We start from the raw sequence: 23,095 nt of genomic DNA on the forward strand, positions 1-23,095 counted from the left end.
CCATCTCGCACCCTTCCAATACTAGGCAGGAATGACCTTGAATGTATACATATACTTGTCAGGTTGGTAGTCCAAAGACTTTGGCATTTTGCAGTTTACTTTATATTTCTTTGATGACTGTTGAGGTCGACTATCAAAAAGTAGTTTTAAGCCAGGGGACAATTTTCAGTGACTTGACATTAACCTAAAGGGACATTTAAGGTGATCTTTCAAGGACTCTGGCCCTTTTGCCTGTTCATTGATATTTCAGCCTGTGCTGAAGTTCATCCCTGGGGTTATGGCTGCCCTGAGAGACAGAAGAAACGTCCAGTGTGACCTTGATAAATTGGGGAAAGAAACCTATACAGAACTGTGATGAAATATAGGAGGGAAAAATGATCTATTTAGGGAACAAAGCCAGCACCATAATGAGTTTAAAAGAAAGGGGACAAATAAGGCCTGGGGGACCCAGACCTGGTGCTTCATCAGGGTGAACTGGAGCTGCATCTGAGCCAGCACCGACCCATCACAGGGGGCGTGGGAGAGCTGACCTTACCAGCTGTGATAAATGACAGTAGTGCCACCGGAGTGGAGAAACCCCTTTACATTTTGCATCAGTTAGTCTCAAGTTAGTGAGTCTTATTCAGTTTTCAATAGTTCATTCAGCAAATATTTATTGTGTACCCCCTGTGCTGATTTTGTAACACTCTTAAAACTGTGGTGAGGCTGGGCACAGTGGCTCACGCCCGTAATCCCAACACTTTGGGAGGCCAAGGCGGGTGGATCACCTGAGGTCAGGGGTTCGAGACCAGCCCCTGGTCTGGTGAAACCCCGTCTCTACTAAAAATACAAAAATTAGCCAGATGTGGTTGCGGGCACTTTAATCCCAGCTACTTGGGAGGCTAAGGCAGGAGGATCACTTGAACCCAGGAGGCAGAGGTTGCAGTGAGCTGAGATCGTGCCATTGCACTCCAGCCTGGGTGACAAACCGAGACTCTATCTCAAAACAAACAAACAAACAAATATACAAAAAAACCACTGTGGTGAATCCAGAGTTTTCACAAGGGAAGGATGAAAACAGGAAGGTTGAGAATAAAGAATAATTACAGTTGCTTAGCCCCAAGAAAAGAGGCTAGGTTTGGGGGCAACTAAAAGACTATGTACATTGTTTCCTCTGAAGGTGATGCTAGCAGGTGCTGCTCACTTAACTGATGAAACAGAGATGGACTTGAGTTGTAAAGGAACCATCACAGCTGGGTTTAGGTAAATGGGGGTGTAGGGGTAAGTCAATAACACAGAAATGCCTCTCTAAAGAGACCCAGCCATATTCTTGAAGATAATTGCCAGCTCATCTTCTCTAGACTCACCGGTGTCTGCCAGAGGGCTGAGGTCTCGTCAGGTAGCCTCCTGTGGTCCCTTCCCATGTTAGGACCCTGACCCTAACCACGGATACACCTGCCATGAGCTGGGCTGTGTGGATGCTGAGAGGAGCAGAGAACTTGGAGTGTGACAGAAGGAAAGTGTGCCTTCTGTGGGGTGGGTGTTTTGCATTCCTGATGCCACTTCATCTTTGTAACAACTGGAGGTATTAGCCTAACATCATGGAGGGGTGGGTGTGCGGCACACAGAGGCAAGTGTCCACTCAGAATTCCAGCCCGTGCCTGCAGAACCCTGAAGCTTGGCATGGGGCTCTTTTTTTTTTTTTGAAACAGAGTCTCACTCTGTCGCCCAAGCTGGAGTGCAGTGGCGCGATCTCGGCTCACTGCAAGCTTTGCCTCCCAGGTTTATGCCATTCTCCTGCCTCAGCCTCCTGAGTAGCTGGGACTACAGGCGCCCGCCACCACGCCCGGCTAATTTTTTGTATTTTTAGTAGAGATGGGGTTTCACCATGGTCTCGATCTCCTGACCTTGTGATCCGCCCGCCTCGGCCTCCCAAAGTGCTGGGATTACAGGCGTGAGCCACCGCGCCTGGCCAGCCTGGGGCTCTTAACGCCAGCCACTCTTGTGATTCAAGCCCAGCTTTAAGGAGGCTGGCTGTGGCCACAAAGGTGCGGGCAGACTGGGAAAAGGTCATGATTCTGCTTGTCAGCTTGCTCCTGTCTAGCATCCCAAGCCAAGCCTGGGTGCTGGACTAAATGACCAGGATGTGTCAAAAGACACTGACTTTAACCACACAAGAGTCTAAGAGTCTTACAACTTTACAACTGTGACAAGTCTAGTATCACAACTTAGAGCAAGCATCCTCCCCTCCTGTACTCCCTCATCTGGAAAAGGCGAGAGATGGGCCCTTTGCTCTTGCAGGGCCTCTGTCTACCTGTAAAATCCCCCGAGTCTGGGATTTGGAGACCCAACTGCTCTGAGGGCTCTGGGAAACATGTGGTTTCTGTGTAGAGCCACCAGGGGGGGCTGTGACTTCACAGTGCCATTCCCAGCAGTTCCAGGAGGGTCAGGAGCCCAGGAGCCTAAGGTTATCCTGCAGTCAATCCGGGAGGTGCTCCAGGGCTCTGCTGTGCAGTGAGGGGGACTGCCCCAGGTGACTTCCAAGCTGCAGCTTAGACATTTGTGGCTTCCCATGCTCCGAGGCCCAGCCCGAGCCTCTCCCTGGAGGGCCTGAGGCTTGGACGACCTTTCTCATCCTTCAGTGCCCCAGCTCTTCCTGACAACAGGGACAAATCCATGGAACCAGCCCTTAGACTTCCACGTGTCTCCAGTGCATCTCCCGGGCGACTCTGCTTCCTTACACCTGTGTCCAGGTGTGGGCCTCTGGAGGTACACCTTGGTCCCAGACATGCTTTTGGGGTTTGGCTACAAACTAAAAGGGCTTCATGGAGGGACCTTTCTCCTGAGCCTAAAGTGGATGGAGTAGGAAGGTATTCCCTGGAGCGCTCAGCTGGTCAGACTCTCCCTCTGGAATCACAGCTGTCCACAGCAGCAGGGCTGAGGGTGCGGGTGTCAAGGACTTGCCCTGGGTCACTGAGGGCGGGCTGGGAGGGCAGGGAGCCCTGTCGGTGTCCCCTCTCTCCTCCCTCTCCTCTTGCCTATCCCCTCTCTTTACTCTCCTCATCTCCATCTCCCTCCTTTTCCTGCTCAGCTTCACTTCTTTGTTTCTCTTCTTCCATTGTCGATTTGATCCTTTTTCACCTCCAAAGTGCCTGCTGAGGCTTCCTCTCCCCTCTCAACACAGCGAGTTCCTGGAAGCCTGATCTATATTCCTTGGACACCTGAGTGGGAAAAGCACCTTCCTCCCTGTCTCTCAAGACTGTCTCACCTGCTTCAGGGCGGTGTGGCTCCTTCCTGCCACAGGGCTCTGCGCTCTCAGCCAGGATAGCCTGCCCTGTCCCTTGCCATGTTTCTGTTCCCCTCTTGACAGCTCAAGCGTGTTCACTGGCTTGTAGTGAAAGTCAGTGTCTCAGGCCGGGTGCAGGGGCTCACTCCTGTAAGCCCAGTACTTTGGGATGCCAAGGCAGGCGGATCACGAGGTCAAGAGATCAGGACCAGCCTGACCAACATGGTGAAACCCCGTCTCTACCAAAAATACAAAAAATTAGCTGGGCATGGTGGCATGTGCCTGTAGTCCCAGCTACTCAGGAGGCTGAGGCAGGAGAATTGCTTGAACCCAGGAGGTGGGAGTTGCAGTGAGCCAAGATCGTGGCACTGCAGCCCAGCCTGGGTGACAGAGCAAGACTCCATCTCAAAAAAAAGTAAAAAATAAAAAGAAAGTGTCTCTCATATGTGCAAACTCTCTCTGTTACTCCTTATTTTTAAAAAAATTTCAATTTACAGAAAAGTTGCAAGAATAATTCCATCCACCCCTTGCTCAGATTCCCCCATTATTAACGCTTTGCTGCATTTGCTTTGTCACTGTATATGTGTGCATGTATGCATACGGAGACGCAGATCTGTACTTCTTGCTGAACCATTTGATGGTAAGTTGCAGTTACTCCTTTGCTCCAAATACTTCAGTGTGCATTCTTAGGAACAAAGCATTCTGCTAAAAGCCACAGTAGGATGATCAAAATCAGGAAATTAACACTGATATAATATGCTTCTATAATTACAAACTTTATTCAAACTTTGCCAGTTTTCCCAATAGTGTCTTTTATAGCAAAAGAAAAAAATGAGCAGGATTTCATAGTCCACTGTCCGGTCCAGAATCATGTACTGCATTTAGTCAGCATGTCTCTTTTGTCTCTTTTATTCTGGAAAACCCTCTAGTCTTTCTTTGTCTTTCATGACCTTGCCATTGTTGGAATGTAGGCCAGTTATTTTGTAGATTGCCCCTCAATTTCAGTTTGTCTCAAATTTTCCCATGGTCAGATTCAGACTCTGCATTTTTGGCAGGCATATTGTGGATGTGATGCTGTATCTTCTTAGTGAATCGTAAGAAGTTAACTGAGTGTTTACTCTGTGGACTGGCTCTGCTCCTGGGTAAAGCCTGGCTTCTTCACTCTTTATTCTCAACTCACATTTAGATCCAGTCTTACGGGCTGTCTCCTGGGACCCCTGCTTTCACACTGCTGGTGTTTGCCCTGCAGCTGCCCACACAGACGCCCCTTACCCCACTGGTTCCTAGCGTGTGCTCCCATCAGGCCTCCCAGTAATTCTGTTTCTGTTTTAAGAGACATTTGTAATATTAAGATCATATTTACACTTGTCAACAGATGACCAATCCCCTCCTGCCCTACCCTTTTTCCTGATTTTCTTTGACTTAAAACTCAAGTGCTGGCCGGGTGCGGTGGCTCAAGCCTGTAATCCCAGCACTTTGGGAGGCCGAGGCGGGCGGATCACGAGGTCAGGAGATCGAGACCATCCTGGCTAACATGGTGAAACCCTGTCTCTACTAAAAAAAATACAAAAAAAAACTAGCTGGGCGAGGTGGCGGGCGCCTGTAGTCCCAGCTACTCCCGGAGGCTGAGGCAGGAGAATGGTGTGAACCCCGGAGGTGGAGCTTGCAGTGAGCTGAGATCCGGCCACTGCACTCCAGCCCGGGCGACAGAGCGAGACTCCGTCTCAAAAAAAAAAAAAAAAAAAAAAAAAATGAAAAATAAAAACTCAAGTGTTTATGCTGCTCCTCATTCTGTGGAGAACACTTCCACTTTTCCTGTTACGATTTTACCAGGTAATAACTCCTTTAATAATAATAATGGCAGGCAGATGGCCAGGCGCGGTGGCTTATGCCTATAATCCCAGCACTTTGGAGGGCCGAGGTGGGCGGATCCACCTGAAGTCAGGAGTTTGAGACCAGCCTGGCCAACATGGCAAAACCCCTAGTAGAGTATTTTATTCTCTACTAAAAATACAAATTTTTCTTTCTCTCTTTTTTTTTTTTTTTGACACGGAGTCTCACTCTGTCACCCAGGCTGGAGTGCAGTGGTGCAATCTCGGCTCACTGGAACCTCTGCCTCCCGGGTTCAAGCGATTCTCGTGCCTCAGCCTCCCGAGCAGCTGGGATTACAGGCACCTACCACCACACCTGGCTGATTTTTATATTTTTAGTAGAGACGGGGTTTCACCGTGTTGGCCAGGCTGGTCTTAAACTCCTGACCTCAGGTGATCCACTCCCTTGGCCTCCCAAAGTGCTGGGATTACAGGCATAAGCCACCATGCCCAGCCATAATACAAAAATTAGCCAGGCATGGTGGTGGGTGCCTGTAATCCCAGCTTCTCTAGAGGCTGAGGCAGGAGAATTGCTTGAACCTGGGAGGTGGAGGTTGCAGTGAGCCAAGATCACACCACTGCATTCCAGCCTGGGCAACAGAGTGAGACTCTGTCTCAAATAATAATAATAATAACAATAATAATAATAATAATAGCAGGAGGAGGTGGAGGACCCCCCACAATTAACCGAGTGTTTACTCTGTGGACTGTGCACAGGGTCACCTCACTGAACCCTGACCACAGCTCTGTGTGGCAGGTACTATTGTTATTTTACACTTAAGGAAAGGGAGACACGTGGAGGTTAAGCAACATGTCCAAGATCATACAGCTGATAAGCAGTGGAACTGAGACCACGCAGTAAAAAGAAAAGGAATAATTTTAGATTTTGAGAGCTGGTAAGAAAGTGGGAAAGGACTGCTGATTCCAAGTGCTAGTGAGCAAGCGTTTAGTGATTTGTCAAGTCACTGGAGTGAGAGGCTGGAAAAAAGTAAGGAGCTCTGGAGATGTACATTTGGGAGCCTTTAGCATAGAGAAAATAGATGCAGCCTGTGGAATAAACACTGACCAAGGAAGAAGTGTGGAAATGATGAGTCAGAGGCTGACCCTGGAAGGGACTGCATTTTGAGAGGCAGGAGAGGAATTCATAGAGACAGTAAAGAAGTCTGTGTAGTGACAGGTGGGCCTCTTTCGTTTTTTTTTTTTTTTTTTTTTGAGACGGAGTCTCTCTCTATCGCCCAGGCTGGAGTGCAGTGGCCGGATCTCAGCTCACTGCAAGCTCTGCCTCCCAGGTTCACGCCATTCTCCTGCCTCAGCCTCCCGAGTAGCTGGGGCTACAGGCGCCCGCCACCTCGCCCGGCTAGTTTTTTGTATTTTTTTTTTTTTAGTAGAGACAGGGTTTCACCATGTTAGCCAGGATGGTCTCGATCTCCTGACCTCGTGATCCGCCCATCTCGGCCTCCCAAAGTGCTGGGATTACAGGCTTGAGCCACCGCGCCCGGCTGACAGGTGGGCCTCTTACTCCCTGGAGGCACAGGCCCTGGTGTTTAGGAGGCAGAAAAGTTCAACAAACACACGTTGCTCTCCTTTCTACTCTGGGCCAGGCACTATGTTAGGTGCTGAGAATGTAGGGATGAAGAAAATCACTTTGCTTGGCATCCAGAATTTGTAATCTAGCGAATCCTGTTTTATTCTTATTTAAGACAGTAGAGTTGTTTGTAATGCCATTGTGTTATATAAGACACATTTATCAGAACTATATCCAAAGCTTAAAATACCAGCGATATAAAGAACCTTAGAAATCATATATACCATCATCCGCATTCCACATAAAAACTGAAGCCCAGGCCAGGTGCAGTGGCTCATGCCTGTAATCCTGGAACTTTGGCAGGCCAAGCCAGGAGGATCACTTGAGCCCAGGAGTTCAAGACCAGCCTGGGCAACACAGGGAGACCCCATCTCTACAAATAATTTTAAAGAATTAGCCAGGTGTCAGGCGCGGCGGCTCATGCCTGTAATCCCAGCAGTCTGGGAGGCCTTGGTGGGTGGATCACGAGGTAAGGAGTTCGAGACCAGCCTGGCCAACATGGTGAAACCCGTCTCTACTAAAAATACAAAAATTAGCTGGGCGTGGTGGCGCATGCCTATAGTCCCAGCTACTCGGGAGGCTGAGGCAGGAGAATTGCTTGAACCTGGGAGACAGAGGTTGCAGGTGAGCCAAGATCGTGCCACTGCACTCTAGCCTGGGTGACAGAGCAAGACTCCATCTCAAAAAACAAAAAATTAGCTAAGTGTGGTGGTGTGTGCCAGTAAGTCCCAGCTACTCAGGAGGTTGAGGCAGGAGAATTGCTTGAGCTCAGGAGTTCGAGACCAGCTTGCACAGTGTAAAGATACCCTATCTCTACAAATAATAAAAAAAAATTAGCTCGGTGTGGTGGCACATGCCTGTGGTCCCAGCTGCTTAGGAGGCTGAGGTAGGAGGATCACTTGAGCCTCGGAGTTTGAGGCTGCAGTGAGCTGTCATGGCACCACTGCACTCCAGCCTGGGTGACAGAGTGAGACCCCATCTCAAAAACAAAACAAAATATCAGTGATACAACCACTGCGTGCACAGATAAGTTAATGACTGAGTCCCAGATCATGTTGCCGACAGTGTGACTGATGATGCATCTCTGAAGAGGCTGTATACAATTTAGGGAGTTCTGTTGGTGCCCTCTGGAGATGTTGGTGCTCTCTCTGACTTTTGGAAAGTCAGCACCAAATTGAGTAGAGGGATTGTTTTAGTCAACTTGCCCTCCCAGGACCTCCCCACCCTGTGGGATTCTGCTGATGGGTGTGTCACCACCCACCATATTCCTACCATATCCTAGGCTTCACTGAATCCATCAGCTATTTTAAGTGCGTCCTGAAGGTTTCCAATATGCCTTTCCTCTGAACTTCACCATCTTTACTAATGGCTTGGCTACTCCGGCAGCTTCTTCCTGTTGGCCCTCCAGCTCACACATCTGATTACTTCTCCTTCAGAGTCATCTCTTAAATCTGCTCTTTTCTCATCATTTCCAGTGTCGTCACTGCCATGCATCTCTCCTGAACCACTGCAGCAACTCCCTGACTCTTCTCTAAACTTTCATTCATCTACTCCTTCACCTAATCTTGTAAATTACTGTCAGATTAATCTTCCAATAATGAAATATGCTTGTAAGGGATTTGTGTTGTATTTCCTAGGCACCCAGCTGACTCCTATTCTGTTAACCAGTATTCCTATCAAGTAATCATCCAGCCCATTTCAGTTATGTTTTCATGCATTATATTTTAATTTTGAATAGATCTGGCTATTATAAAGTTGTTACATTGAAGCAAAATATTTTTACTCTTCTATATACTTGTTTTATGGGTGTGGTTTCCTCCTGAATCTTTCTGAAGATATTAACAAGAAACTTTTCTGAATTCTCTTTTGTTAACTAGACTGACTCTTCCTAGAGGTCAGTTGCTTTACGGTCTCACCATCATGCTGCTTCATCAGGCTGGCTTTCTTAAAATATCTTGGGAACCTTGGTTGTTCTTTCTTTCTTATTTATTTATTTATTTATTTATCTGTAGTGACTTCACTACAGAACATGACGTCAGGTGGAAGAGGGGGAGGATCTGCTACTCAAAAAGTCTAATTAACAGAAGTGGACTGGATAGAATATTCTAATTATTGATTTAAATACTATAGTGGGCTTTCAGTTGTCACTAGGATTGTTCAGCTTCTAAGTCATACTTTTTATGACAGGCAATCAGTTTTTCTTTTTGAAGTAATCCTTCTCAGAGCTCTTTCTCTGTGTTCTAATTTGAACCAATTGCTTTCCAGGCTTACTGCACAGTTTCCATCCTGAGATATATTTTCATTACATTCCTCTCATGTTTCTTGATTTCCCATGTCTTCTTTTTTGGGTTTCTTAGAGAACTTACTTAAATCTCTTGGAATCTGTGGATAATAACACTTTTAAATCTTTGCATGTATGAGAATGTCTTTATTTTGTAATCACACCTGAGTAGTTGTTTAGTTGGGTATAAAATTTCAGGTTCAAAATAAACATCCCTCAGATTTTTCAATGCATTTTAAAATTCTTCCTCTTGGCTGTTGATATTAATTAGAAGCTTCATGATAATTTGATAATCTGTTTCTTGTTCCTTTACAGATAACCTGTTCTTTCTCTGAGAGCTGTTAAGATTTTCTCTTGCTCCTTAGAATCCTAAAGTGACATGAGAATGAGGCTAGGTGTGAGCCTTTTATCATTCACCCTGATGATACAGCCTTTCAGTGTGAAGATTCATGTTGCCAGCTCTGGATGTGTTTTCTCTTTGTTTCTCTCCATTATTCTCCATTTTATTGCTTCTATCTTTCTGGAAATCATATTAGCTAGGTATTAGATCCCCTACACTGGTTGTCTGTATCTTTTAACTCTTCTCTATTGTCTTTTCCCTTTTGCCCTAGAGGCTCTTCCTTGACTTTTTTTTTTTCCCAGCCATTAAAAATTTGAATTTTCAATCTGCTGAATTTTTAAATTTCAACAATCAACTTTCAATATCCAAGAAATTTTTCTTTTTTAAAGATTACTTGATTTTCTTCGTGGCCTCTTATTTTAGGGATGCAATAGTTTTGAATCTTTCTGAGGATACTAATTAGATTTTTTAAAATTACCTTCTGTTCTCTGAATTTCCTGTGTTCTACATCCTTGCTCCCACAGTTGTGCCTCTTCCTAACTCTGGGTAAGAAAGCCTGCCTCCTCCCCTGCAATTTTTTCCTATGTTTATTTTGACTGAGGGGTTATCTGTTCCTATAATCTCAGATGCTTTCCATGTTCCCAGAAATTTCTCTAAAATGTTTTTACCTTCATTTTGACCGTTAAAATTTTTTTTTGTCGTTTGATAAAAATTTTGGAGGAGGCAGTAAATGAATACCCTTAGTTCGCTATCTTAAAGCGTTCCCACCACTCTCCTTTCTAAAGAGTATTTTAAAACTACAATATTTATTATTTTGAAACAAAATGGCAGCCAATAAAAGTTGCTTCCTAGATATAGCTTCTGATATTTTTAATGAATTTCCAAAAAACTTGTTCTGTAACTTTCATACATAGTTATTCGGAAGAGGCCTAGGGTTCATGGAAAAGCCAGAAAACAATCTGATCTCCAGGAAGTCTCCTAGCTTCTCTGCTTCAAAATGTAATTCCCAAGAATGGCAGGGAGAATAAAATCCCCTCTCCCACTGCCAACAGTGACCCTGAACATTCTGGGAGGCCCTGGAAACCTCCGGGCTCAGCCCCTGGCCTCTCTCTGGCTCTCCCTACATCTTTTTCATTTCCTGTCTGGGCCTGAATTACAGAAAAAGAGCACAGTTTAGGAACAATAGTCATAATCGAGGGGTCTCACTTCTGTGATGAGAGGGCTGTCAGACCTCCTTCGGGAACTCCACCAAGAAGACTCTCATAACGACTCACTAGAAAAGGAGTAGGGGGACCTTTCCTAGTGGGTTGTTGTGGGATCTTCTTGGTGAAATCCCTGGATGAGGACAAGCAAGCACATTACAAACACAGTGGAGAATATATACCTCAAACTACTCATGGCTCTTTTGGAGGGATGCAGTATACAAAACTTTCTACATTCCTGTGTTCATTGAGTTTTGGTGATAAATTTGTATTATTTTATCATCATAAAGGAAACAGTGACTAGCCTTGTCCCTGTGTCCCTCCACAGTCTGCTCCCCCGGCCTCACCTCTTAGTCCTCTCCGTCATGACCTGATGACCTCTGCCCCGTCAGTGTATTGTGGTTCTTTTATGCCATCTGCCCAGTAAATACTGAGTAAAGCAATAAATGATGAAATAAGTGAATGAACTTTTCATCTCTGTCCTTAGATTATGTTTTTCCTGACTTAACTGAGAAGGCAGGTTCCATTGAAGACACCAGCCAGGCTCAAGAACTGCCAAACCTCCCCTCTCCCTTGCCCAAGATGAATCTGGTTGAGCCTCCCTGGCATATGCCTCCCGGAGAGGAGGAAGAAGAGGAAGAAGAGGAAGAGGAAGAGGAGGAGAGGGAGAAGGAAGAGGTAGAGAAACAAGAAGAGGAGGAAGAGGAAGAGCTGCTCCCTGTGAATGGATCCCAAGAAGAAGCCAAGCCTCAGGTCCGTGACTTTTCTCTCACCAGCAGCAGCCAGACCCCAGGGGCCACCAAAAGCAAGCATGAAGACTCTGGGGACCAGGCCTCATCAGGTGTGGAGGTAGAGAGCAGCATGGGGCCCAGCTTGCTGCTGCCTTCAGTCACCCCAACTACAGTGACTCTGGGGGACCAGGACTCCACCAGCCAGGAGGCGGAGGCCACAGTGCTGCCAGCTGCAGGGCTTGGGGTAGAGTTCGAGGCTCCTCAGGAAGCAAGTGAGGAAGTCACTGTGGGAGCAGCTGGTTTGTCTGGCCAGCAGGAGGAGGTGCCGGCCTTGCCTTCATTCCTTCAAACCACAGCTCCCAGTGGGGCTGAGCACCCAGATGAAAATTCCCTTGGCTCTAGAACCTCAGCCTCTTTCCCACTGGCCCCTGGAGATGTGAAACTGACACCTTCCTCTGCTACCTTGGGGCAAGAAGATCTCAACCAGCAGCTCCTAGAAGGGCAGGCAGCTGAAGCTCAATCCAGAATACCCTGGGATTCTACGCAGGTAAAGTGAGGGGCATGCGGGCCACCACCCCGCACCTTCTTCACGGAGCCTGGCCATCCCCAGGGCTGGTGTGGCATGGGGGCAGGATCTGCCAGGTTGAGGAGGGAGGCCCTTTCCATGGCACATAGATCCCCATGGAACTTGTGGGGATGCAAACCTCAGGGCCAACAATGGGTGTTCTCCCCACACTTCTCTGCAAAGGCCTTCGGAGAAGCTTGGTGGCCTGGCCTGGGTTTCATTTGTTCAGGTGTTACCACTGCCACCCTTAGACTTCTTTTGTTTTTTTTTTTTCCAAGATGGAGTCTCACTCTGTCGCCCAGGCTGGCGTGCAGTGGCCACGATCTCGATTCACTGCATCCTCCACCTCCCAGGTTCAAGCAATTCTTGTAACTCAGCCTCTTGAGTAGCTGGGATTACAAGCGTGTGCCACCATGCCTGGCTAATTTTTGTATTTTTAGTGGAGACAAGGTTTCACCATGTTGGCCAGGCTGGTCGGGAACTCCTGACTTCAAGTGATCCACCCGCCTTGGCCTCCCAAAGTGCGGGGATTACAGGCATTAGCTACCGCGCCCAGCCCACCCTTAGACTTCTGCACTGATTCTACCAGCAGCTAGAGCTAGTGGCTGACCTGTGCTTTCCCCATCCCATCTCACCACCCTCCTTCTCCCCACCGACACCCACGTGCACAGCAGGAACAAGTCAGTGTTCACACCCACTGACACTGCAAGGAAAGGAAAGGAGCCCCAGAATATTAACGATAAACTTGCCCTTGAAAGCCAGCATGTGGGGCAAGCTCTCTGCAGCCTGGCCCCTTTGATATAGCCCCCTTTTTCCTGGGAATAATGCCTGGCCTCCTCCTCTCACTCAACACATTCCCTGCTTGGTCCCCAAAGACATTCGAGTTTGTACTCCTCGGCATGGTGCCTCACAGAGGCTATCAGCAGCCCCTCGCTGTAATATGCCTCTGCTGGCCTCCACCTTCCAGCTTCCCAAAGGGCCTCTGACTGGGGCTCTTTCCCCCGTGTCTTTCCTATGCCTTCGTAACTGTCGCCCTGCTTTCTGTCTCCTCACACAGGTGATCTGCAAGGACTGGAGCAATCTGGCTGGGAAAAACTACATCATTCTGAACATGACAGAGAACATAGACTGTGTGAGTGCCCAGCCAGGCTCCGAACCGCAGGGAAAGGCTGCAGGCAGTGGACAGGGTGGGGCAGAGGGCGGGCTGCGGGGACAAGCAGTGCACAGGAGGAGGCTTAGTTCTTCAGTTGGTGGCCCAGGGATATACCAGCAGCCACCAGCATTACACACAGAGAGCTTTCGTATTTTAAAATTTCCGAAGGCTCTTTGGTTCTTGCCTCCCTCTCTTTTTAATTTAAACGAATACTTTGTTCATGTGTGCACTATCTTATTTCTCCAGTGATATTGAAACCTTTCTGTTTTTTTTAGAGTTGTTTTCTCCCTGTATAGGTTGCTTTTTCTCATTTTGGGTCTCAGCCTTTTCGTATATATACATGCTCTCCACACATGTCTGGTGGAGTTTGTTTACAGCTTTCTCTATCAAAAAACTGGCTGGAAGCTTTGAGCATGGTGCTAGGGTTTGTCAGCTACGGCTTCTCATGAGAGTGGTCTGGCTAGGCCGTATCACTTAGAAATTTGTAATGGCAGCATTGTTAGGTCCTTCCTCCTGAGGTGATTAGAGTCTTTGAAAAGGGAACTTCTGTTCTGTTGGAAGTATAACAAGTTGGTTGTCAGTGTTCTGGGAGCCAGGGTGGAGAGAGAGGGCTGGATGTTTCAGTATTATAAATATGTATCCATAAATATCAATATTCATGTACTGTCTCTTCCTGTTTGCAGCGTGACCTTTTCCCTCCCCAAAACACACACTTGTGTCTGATGCTCTCTAGGTCAGAGACCCTCTGTTTTATCCTTTTTGAAGAATAAACTTCCAGTCTTCTGCCAGGGAGAAGGGACATTTCTTGGCTGTACAGCACTGCGGGAAGAACTAGGGACCCAGCCGTTTCTTAAGCAAAGTTTTGACTAGCTTATATTTTTAGTAGCATTTTCATCCCCTCTTCCAAAGGTAACCAGGGCCCCTATTCCGGGGCATCTGGGGAGTGTCAATCAGTATGCATCTGACTGCTTCTCAGCTTTCCACATTTTGGCTTAGGGTTTGGCTCTTTAGAGTTTGCTAAATTAGGAAATTCTAACTCACCCATCTGCTTTCAGTGTGTTGCTCTTGTCTCCTCTTCTGTTTTGCTTTGTCTCTGTGGTTTTAGGCCTTAAATTCTTTACTCTTGTTAGTGGGCCTGGGCAAGACTGAAGGGACATACATGCGTTTAATCCAAAAGTCCCCAGTGAGGTTGGTTTCCCCCACCATGACTATACTGATGGATCTTCACCTAAGTGATGTGTGTTTTCATCCATTGCAGTTATTATTTTTATTGATGCTCAATACCTCATCTTTGGTCAGGAAAAGCCTCTTTGAGTTGACCTCTGAGTCGTTTTGACCAATCTATTAAGTGTCTGATTGCCTCCTTGCTTTCTGGAATAATAAGACATTCCAGGCTCATCTTCCTCCCCAGACATGGAGCCCTTATTCCCTTCATTGGGAAATGGTACGTACATAAAGACCACAGTATGGGTACTTGGGACCCTTGGGCAAATTGTGCATATTTGAATAATATAGCCTAAAGTTCATATCTTTTTTCCAATCAATACATAGATATTAAGATGCTTTTATTCTGTTTTCCCTGTTTTTGTCTTCTGTGTTATTCTAATATGTGACCTCTACTCAATTAGTCATTATTTTTTATGGTAGATTTTTTTTTAATTGTAGTAAAAAACATAACATAAAATTTCCCATTTCACCCTTTGTAAGTATAAGTTCAGTTGTATTAAGTATATGCACATTGTTGTGGAACCAAGCCCCAGAACTTTTTCATTTTCAAAGCTGAAACTCTGTACCCATTAAATGACTATCTGTTCCCCAGCCCCGGCACCCACCATTCTCCTTTTGGTTTCTATGAATGGGACTACTCTGGATACCTAATAGAAGTGGAATCAGACAGCATTTGTCGTTTTACATCTGGCTCATTTCACTCAGCATAATGTCCTCAGGGTATATCCATTTGGTAGCATGTGGCAGAATTTTCTTCTTCAGGCTGAAAAATATTCCATTGTATGTATATGCCATGTTATTTATCCACACAGCTGTCCACGGACACTTGGGTTGCTTCCATCTTTTGGCTGTTGTGAATAGTGCTGCTGGGAATGTGCTGTGCAAATATCTCTTCAAGACTCTGTTTTTAATTCTTTTGTGTATATACTCAGAAGTGGGGTTGGTGGATCATGTGGTAATTCTTTTTTTAATTTTTTTGAGGAATCTCCATACTGCTTTTCGCTATGACTATACCATTTTACATTTTCACCAGCACTAGGATTCCAGTGTTTCCACATCCTCATAAACACTTGTTCTTTTCTGTTTTTTTGTTTTGTTTTGTTTTGTTTTGTGACGGAGTCTTGCTCTGTCGCCCAGGCTGGAGTGCAGTGGCGCGATCTCAGCTCACTGCAACCTCCGCCTCCCGGGTTCACGCCATTCTCCTGCCTCAGCCTCCTGAGTAGCTGGGACTACAGGCGCCTGCCACCACGTCCGGCTAATTTTTTTGTAGTTTTAGTAGAGACGGGGTTTCACCGTGTTAGCCAGGATGGTCTCAGTCTCCTGACCTTGTGATCCTCCCGCCTCAGCCTCCCAAAGTGCTGGGATTACAGGCGTGATCCACCATGCCCGGCCCTTTTCTGTTGTTTTAAACAGTGGCCATCCTGAGGGAAATGAGGTATTTGGTTGGTGCAAAAGTAATTTCGCTTTTTGCCATTGAAAGTAATGACAAAACTTGCAATTACCTTTGCACCAACCTAAATGGTATCTCATTGTGGTTTTGATTTGCATTTTCCCTGATGATTGGTGATGTTGAACATTAGTCATTATTATTAACAGTCAATGCTTACTATATTTTATCAACATATTTGTTAGTTTCTTTGCCAGATTCATCACTTGTTAGAATTTTTTCAAACCATTTGAGAAAAAGTTGAAGACATTATTTCCTTTTGTCCCTACCCCCAAATATATTAGTTTGTATTTCCTCAGAACAAGAATATTTTAGATAACCGCAATGCAATGGTCAAAATCAGGAATTAGCACTGCTACAAAACTATTATCTGATCACCTACCTTATTTCTATTTCACCATGGTTCCAATAATGTCCTTTATATTTTTTTCCCTCCCAGTCCGGGATAGAATCCATGGTCATGCATTGCATTAATTGTCTTGTCTCTTTAGTCTCCTTTAATCTGGAATAGTTCCTCAGCCTTTCTTTGCATTTAATGACCTTGACTTGTTTGAAAAAATGATAGGAATAAATGTGCATAAAAAACGATGGGCTATACAGAGACTACATATTCAGGAAAAGACAGGGAGAAAAGTGCTGGCAGTCTCTTGGGGAAAGTTTTACACGATAGAACTACAGGAGTTCCAGGAGTTCGGCCCTCAAGATCTAGAGAAAGTGATGCAAACTCAGTGGTGTCTATTTTACCTAGATGTCACAGGTAACACAGAAGAAACTGGAAAGAAGTCTAATAAGGAAAGCTATGAGAGGAGGCAGAAAGATAAAGTAGTAAATCCAGAGGTGTTGTTTTTGAGTTCTAGAAGGCAAAAGAAATCCTTACTGTAGAGATGCAAGGATCTGAGCCTTTGAGGCTCAGAGAGGTACTTTTTTTTTTTTTTTTTTTTTTTTTTTGCTCACATCACAGAGAGCTGACAAATGGCAGAAACAGGATTTGAACCGAGGTATTTATTTATTTTTATCACCCAGGCTGGAGTACAGTGGCACAATGTCAGCTTACTGCAGCCTCAACTTCCCAGGCTCAAGTGATCCTCTCACCTCAGCCTCCCAAGTTGCTGGGACCACAGATGTGCACCACCACACTTGGTTAATTTTTTTGCATTTTTTGTAGAGACGGGGTTTGCTGTGTTGTCTGTGCAGGAGTTGGAACTCCTGGGCTCAAGTGATCCACCTCCCTTGGCCTCCCAGATGTTGGGATTCCATGAGCCACTGCACTGGCCAGAGCCCAGATTTATTTGATTCCAAAGTCAGGGCTTTTCCCCCTTGCCATGGACATTCAGTTTTCCTGTCTACATAATAAGTGGTATGACATCTGCAGTCATCAGATCCTCCCACACTGATGTTGTGGGTCTCTGGGCTTAAGCCAGGCTGACATATGTACCCAGGAAAATGTGGGGTGTGCAAACACAGCAGATCACAGAGCTGCGGCACAGAGAGCAGGCACTTCATGTGGCAGGAGAGTGCTTGTTTGTAACCGGGGGTCTGTGGGTCATGGTGCACGTACCCTTGCTCCGGCAGAGGTGGGCATGCTTCTCCCCCCATACTCAATCAGTGAAGAAGGTAAGAACCATCACAGAACTAGGGCTTTCCTAGCTGCTCTGTGGCCATCTCCAGGTACCCATCTTCTCCCACATTTAGAACTCAGTTGGCTGGCTGTTAGACCAGTGAGTGCCAAGGCTTGAGCCTGAGCCTGGCATTTGCCATGGTAACAAAGAACAGAGGCCCAGCACTTCAGTCCCCCTGGTAGACTTTAGGTTGGCATGACAACTACGGAACAGCTCATTAGCCTGGGCTCTAACAGAAGGGAGATTTGGAGTGGCAGGGGATCCTGCAGGGCTGGCCTAGTGAGATGCCTGTGCTTCCCAGTGGCACTGGCTCTCAGCTGCATAGCAGGGCACTGTGAAAGAGCTGAGCACCTGGGAGAGAGGTGTCTGCAGCAGGCTGCGGAGGCTAGGAGCAGGGAATGTGTGACTGTGCATGTTCAGGAGGGAAAAGGCTGCTGGAGAGGAGCCAGAGTGAGGAGTGGCCACAGGGCCAAAGGAGGGTATCTTCCTAGATGGGGCTGGGCAGGGACAAACGGCAGGACGTGAAGCAGGAGGCAGGGTTCTGGCCTGTGCCCCAGCCTGGGCTCCTGCCACTCACTGAGTTTCTGTTTAAGGCCAGGCTCTTGTTTTGTTTTAAATTGTGGAATTACATATATACAGGGTCAAGAAAACCTCAACAATACAAGCGAGTGCACGATGAGAAAAGGTCTCCTCATCTCCTCCCTCTGTCCCAGCCCAGCTCCAGGGGCTCCAGTTCCCATCTCTGTGTTTGCTCTTTTGGCCTCCACCGCCTACACAAGAGCACACAGATGGCTTTCCCCACTCACCAGCTTGGGGCTGCATCTCTGTGCTGACAGGCGAGAGGAGAGCCAGGTTCTGCCACTTCTGGCCCCTCCCCGATTTTTGGTAGTTATATGGTGCACACCTCTTTTGTCCATCACCACTCCAACCCTCCCGTGTGTTCATCCCCAGCACCACGCACTTGAGCACTAGGCACAGGGAGCAGTTCTCCCATAGGCCTTACCACTCTGTGTACCTAGTTTCTGGGCTGTACATGGCGTGTGTGTGTGTGTGTCCCTGCACCACTCAACTGCATCTGTCTCTGGGACGGGCCCCTTGACTTTCTCATGGCTAGAGGCCAGGGCAGGAAGGAGCACCTGGTGTAAGTGAATGAATGGGTGTACATCTTGGCATTCCCACATTCCCCAGCTTGCAGCTCTCAAAGGGTCTCCACAGCTGACCAGAGCTGCCTCTGGGAACAGCCAGAGGGTTGAGGGTGAGTACAGGGCTGGGCCTAGAGGCAGAGGGCTCAGTAGAGCCCCTCTCCTTCACTGAACACGGGGGGGCTCTTTCTGCCCTTGTAGGAGGTGTTCCGGCAGCACCGGGGGCCGCAGCTCCTGGCCCTGGTGGAAGAGGTGCTGCCCCGCCATGGCAGCGGCCACCACGGGGCCTGGCACATCTCTCTGAGCAAGCCCAGCGAGAAGGAGCAGCACCTTCTCATGACACTGGTGGGCGAGCAGGGTGAGTGAGGGCAGGTGATGGGAGGGCCCAGGAGGGCAGTGGGAGGTAGGCGGCCCCTGAGGGCCACGGGAAAAAAGTACATGCGTAAGGGCTTTGAAACTTGGAACTCCAGGACAGTAGTTTGAGCTACTTAGTTTAGGGGTCAAGGCGTACCCACCAGCTTGGGTTCTGGGGACAAGGAGGGGGTTGTGAGAATGAAGGATGGGCACAGGAGGCAGGGGAAGAGGTGTAGTCCAGCACAGTTGGGAGATGAATGGACACTGTACCTGGTGTGGCAGGGGAGAAGGGGTGTGTTCAGAAGGCAGTGTGTGGGCTTCGCAAGTGGCTGTCTGGTATTACACAAATCAATGTTCTAACAAATTGATGCAGTGAAAAGCATGTCTAGGAGAGGGGGAGGCGTGTGCCTTGAGGATCTGTGTGCAATTTGAGCCAGGAAGGGAGGCAGAGGCTCAGGCCAGCCATTGGAGAGCGGGACCAGAGCCCTTGGAGGGGCACCTCAGCCACGGCTGCACTGATAGTGGTGTTTCTTACCCCCCAGGGGTGGTGCCCACTCAAGATGTCCTTTCCATGCTGGGTGACATCCGCAGGAGCCTGGAGGAGGTAAGAGTGCAGGGACCTGGACCTGTTAGCTTCTAATATGCTCCCTCCTGTCTCTGTTCCTCAAAGTCCCAGGAGGCTGCCCACATCGTGAGGTTCAAAGGAGCATAAGACAGAGTGTGCTCTGGGCGGGTCCCTTGCTTCAGGCCTTCCTTAGACATGGTTTTGTGGGAAAGACGGTGCACGTGCATGCTACCAACCAATGGTGCAATGCAGGCAATGGCCAGGGGCAGAAAGGGGCCATGGGGGTGCGGGGGGCTGTGCTAAGAGGCTGACAGGAGAGGGCCCAGAGAGGAAGGGTCTGGAGGGCAATGAGGGTTAACTGGGAGTTTTCCGGGTGGACAGTGGCAGAGACGCCATGCAGCCTGATGGGAGGGGACAGCGTGATGGGTTCCAGAAACCAAAAGAGCAAGCCTGGGAGACCTGGACATGTGACTTGGAGTGGATGTGTGAGTCTGCTGGTGCTTGCACAGCCATGCTCTGCACTCCTGCTGCAGTGAGATGCGGCACCTGGGGGCCAGGAGGCAGCCCTGCCATCTTGGGAGGTGCCCCCATTCAGTGCAGTCTGCTGGCTGCCTGGCCCATCCCGGCCAACCTCTCCTACCCAGCTGCCACACAAGCTTGGATGGGATGGCAGGGTCCCCCAGTCCTCCTGCTCCTCACACCACCTTGCCTGTGGGGTCCTTCCGTTCCTCATCTCGCTTCTTCAGGACAGCCACCATCTCCACCAAAACTGCCATTGCTCACTGTAGAGTCCAGTGCCCTGTCATCAGCCCTCTCCACTCCCAAAGGTGCTGCCACTTTTGGCAGGAGAGATAAGTGGTATAATCCTGTCCACCTCCTCATCCTTGCGTGCCAGGGGAGCGGAGGCCCTGGTGGTGGTGCTTTTCTGGTGAGCATGTTGAATGCCCACTGAGCGTCACACTGTGCAAGGCTCTCTCCCTTAGTCCTCGCCACCACCCCTTGGGGTTGTGAGAGTTAAGTGAGGCACCTGTTGAGTACCGATGGCGTCCCCATGGAAGATGAGAGCCGAAGTGGGAGAGGTTGGGTGACCTGCCTGAGATGGCACCGCCGGTAAGCAGTAGAGCCAGGCTTTGCAGGAAGCCTGATTCCGGAGCCTGGGCCTTTCACCACACTGCTCTACTGCCTGGAGGGCCACTGAGGCCCTTCCCAGTTCTGGAATTGTGGGTCCATGAACAGTAGGGCTGCTGGTGGAAGTGTGAGCTAACCTTGACCTTCTATACAGTCCTCACCCTGCTTTTCGCTGCCCCTGAGTATTCTGGCCTTACTGGTCACTTAATTCAGACTGACTTAGCCAAAAGTCATGCTGGGTCTTTAGAAATATACTCAGGTGAATCTAGCAAGAAAAACTGACCCTTGGTAACAATAAATTGAGAAAAGTACTAGAGATACAGATGGTTCACAGAAACTAGGGAAGAGCTGCAATGTGGCCTCAGAAAGGTGGGCCTGGTGCAATCTAGGCCTCAGCACTGGGAAATGCCCTGACCCCTCACCTGAGGAGTCCCTGGTGGTACTCGCCTTCCTGCTTCTCTCTGCTGAGATGCTGATCTGTGGAGACAGCAGCTGCCTGGCCCCTGGCACCGATCTCCTTGGCCAGAGAAGGCAGGACTGACCATGACAACCTGCAGTGTGGAGGGGTGCAGGCAGCTACATGCCAGCAGTGAACACGCCGTGGGAAGGGAGGAAGCTGGGCAGCCAGGGTGGCCACACATGTGGCCTGCATGCCCTCAGTATCCCTTCCTGCACTGGCCCTGGTGTGGGGTGACTCTCCCACCCCTCCCCACCGAGGTGGAAGCGGTTGTATGGTGGAAGATGTGTGGGGGCCTCATATCTTCTTGTCTCTCTAACTGGTTAGGGATAGGTGTGGGGGATCTCTCTAGTTGGATGGTGTCCAGCAGCATGGGTCCACTCTCACTGAGGGGCTAGGGCCACAGTGGGCTCACACTCAGCGGTTGGGGCAGAAGCTGTGGTGGGATGTGAAGGAGGCCGGGAACATGGGCATAGGGTGGAGACGCCTATAGCTGTGCTGAGACGAACAGAATGAGCATGGGGTAAAGGCGAGCCCAGGCCCCAGGGAACTTCAGGAGTTGGGAGTGCCAGCACCTTCTAAGCCTGCTCCCCCATCCCCACCCCTGAGCCCAATGCAACCACCCCAGAGGAGCCATGGCACCCCAGGACCTCAGCTGAAGAACCTGGCCCCTCCCACCCCCAGATTGGCATCCAGAACTATTCCACAACCAGCAGCTGCCAGGCGCGGGCCAGCCAAGTACGCAGCGACTACGGCACGCTCTTCGTGGTGCTGGTGGTCATTGGGGCCATCTGCATCATCATCATTGCGCTTGGCCTGCTCTACAACTGCTGGCAGCGCCGGCTGCCCAAGCTCAAGCACGTGGTGAGTGTGGGGACAGGTGGGGCTGGGGGCCAGTGGAGAGGAGAGTGCCCATCGATAGGTGTCCTCATCTGCAAGGGGAGGCAGTGACTCTCCTGGGCGCACAGAGTCCCATGGGTGAAGCAGCTGGTCAGCCTAGCACTGCTGCCTGCTCTGCAGGGCACCAGCCCCAGGACAGGTGCTGGAGGTGCAGGGAGTGAGGGAGCTGCTAGCCCCACCAGGGGGCCCCTCCCTGGCACCACCAGCCCCTTTCCAGGGCAGGCACTGCAGGGCCTGAACACCTGGATACCTCACCAGAGACAGGCCCTGCATTGGTGATGCCCAAGGGTCAAGGAGAGGCTCCAGCAGCCTGGAGGCCTCCCCCGGAGGAAGAGAGCAGAGCCCTAGTGATGCCCCTGCCCACCTCGCAAGTGGAGTCTTCTTCAGGGGCTGTTGGGAGATCGATGACGTCAGGGAGACCACGGGGCTTTGTAGTGCCAACGATTAGATTTATTTTGAGAAAGGAGTTGAGCTGCAGCAACAGAAAATAAGGATCTGGCACCTGTGGAGGGTGCCGCGGGGACCCTCTGGGGGGGGTTGCACAGACGGCCGCAGGCCTGGAGCCGTCTGGGGGCCGGCTCGCTCGCCCACGGCCTCTCCCCACCCCGCCGCAGTCGCACGGCGAGGAGCTGCGCTTCGTGGAGAACGGCTGCCACGACAACCCCACGCTGGACGTGGCCAGCGACAGCCAGTCGGAGATGCAGGAGAAGCACCCCAGCCTGAACGGCGGCGGGGCCCTCAACGGCCCGGGAAGCTGGGGGGCGCTCATGGGGGGCAAGCGGGACCCCGAGGACTCGGACGTGTTCGAGGAGGACACGCACCTGTGAGCGCAGCCGAGGCGCAGGCCGAGTGGGCCGCCAGGACGAAGCGAGGTGGACCCCGAAACGGACGGCCCGGAGCCCGCACCAGCCCCGCGCCTACCCGGGCCGCTCCCGCAGCCGGGCCCTCGGCGCGGGCTCCTCCCCGCTTCCCCCGACTTCACACGGTGGCCTCGGACCAACTCCCTCACTCCCGCCCGAAAGGCCGGCCTCAGAGCCCGCCTTGGCCCCGCTTTCCTGCCCCTGAACCCCGGCCCCGCGGGCGGCGGGCGACGGGCGGCGCTCCCTGCGCCCCAGGACTCCATTAAATCTGCCCGGAGACCACGTCGGGCCCAGCACGTCTGCCTGCCCGACTCTTTCTTATTTCCGGGGTCGGGGCAGGGCGGGCGGGCGGAGAACCCCGGGACAGGGGCGGGGACGCGGGGCGGGGCGGGGCGGGGCGGGG

General features: G+C 49.7%; 1 protein-coding gene across 1 annotated transcript in view; it reads left to right on the forward strand.

Annotated features, from left to right (window-relative positions):
• PODXL2 (podocalyxin like 2) overlaps positions 1–22,994 on the forward strand; it is a 43,593-nt gene extending 20,599 nt beyond the window's left edge. The window contains exons 3-8 of the mRNA XM_030942555.1: positions 11,032–11,822; positions 12,898–12,972; positions 18,630–18,786; positions 19,325–19,386; positions 21,617–21,796; positions 22,447–22,994. Coding sequence (XP_030798415.1) covers positions 11,032–11,822; positions 12,898–12,972; positions 18,630–18,786; positions 19,325–19,386; positions 21,617–21,796; positions 22,447–22,659 — 1,478 coding nt within the window. The 3' untranslated portion in view covers positions 22,660–22,994. The remainder of the gene's footprint in view (positions 1–11,031; positions 11,823–12,897; positions 12,973–18,629; positions 18,787–19,324; positions 19,387–21,616; positions 21,797–22,446) is intronic.
• The last annotated feature ends 101 nt before the right edge of the window (positions 22,995–23,095 follow it).

This window comes from Rhinopithecus roxellana, chromosome 1 (genome assembly GCF_007565055.1).
Source record: "Rhinopithecus roxellana isolate Shanxi Qingling chromosome 1, ASM756505v1, whole genome shotgun sequence".
NCBI classification, from domain to species: Eukaryota; Metazoa; Chordata; class Mammalia; order Primates; family Cercopithecidae; genus Rhinopithecus; species Rhinopithecus roxellana.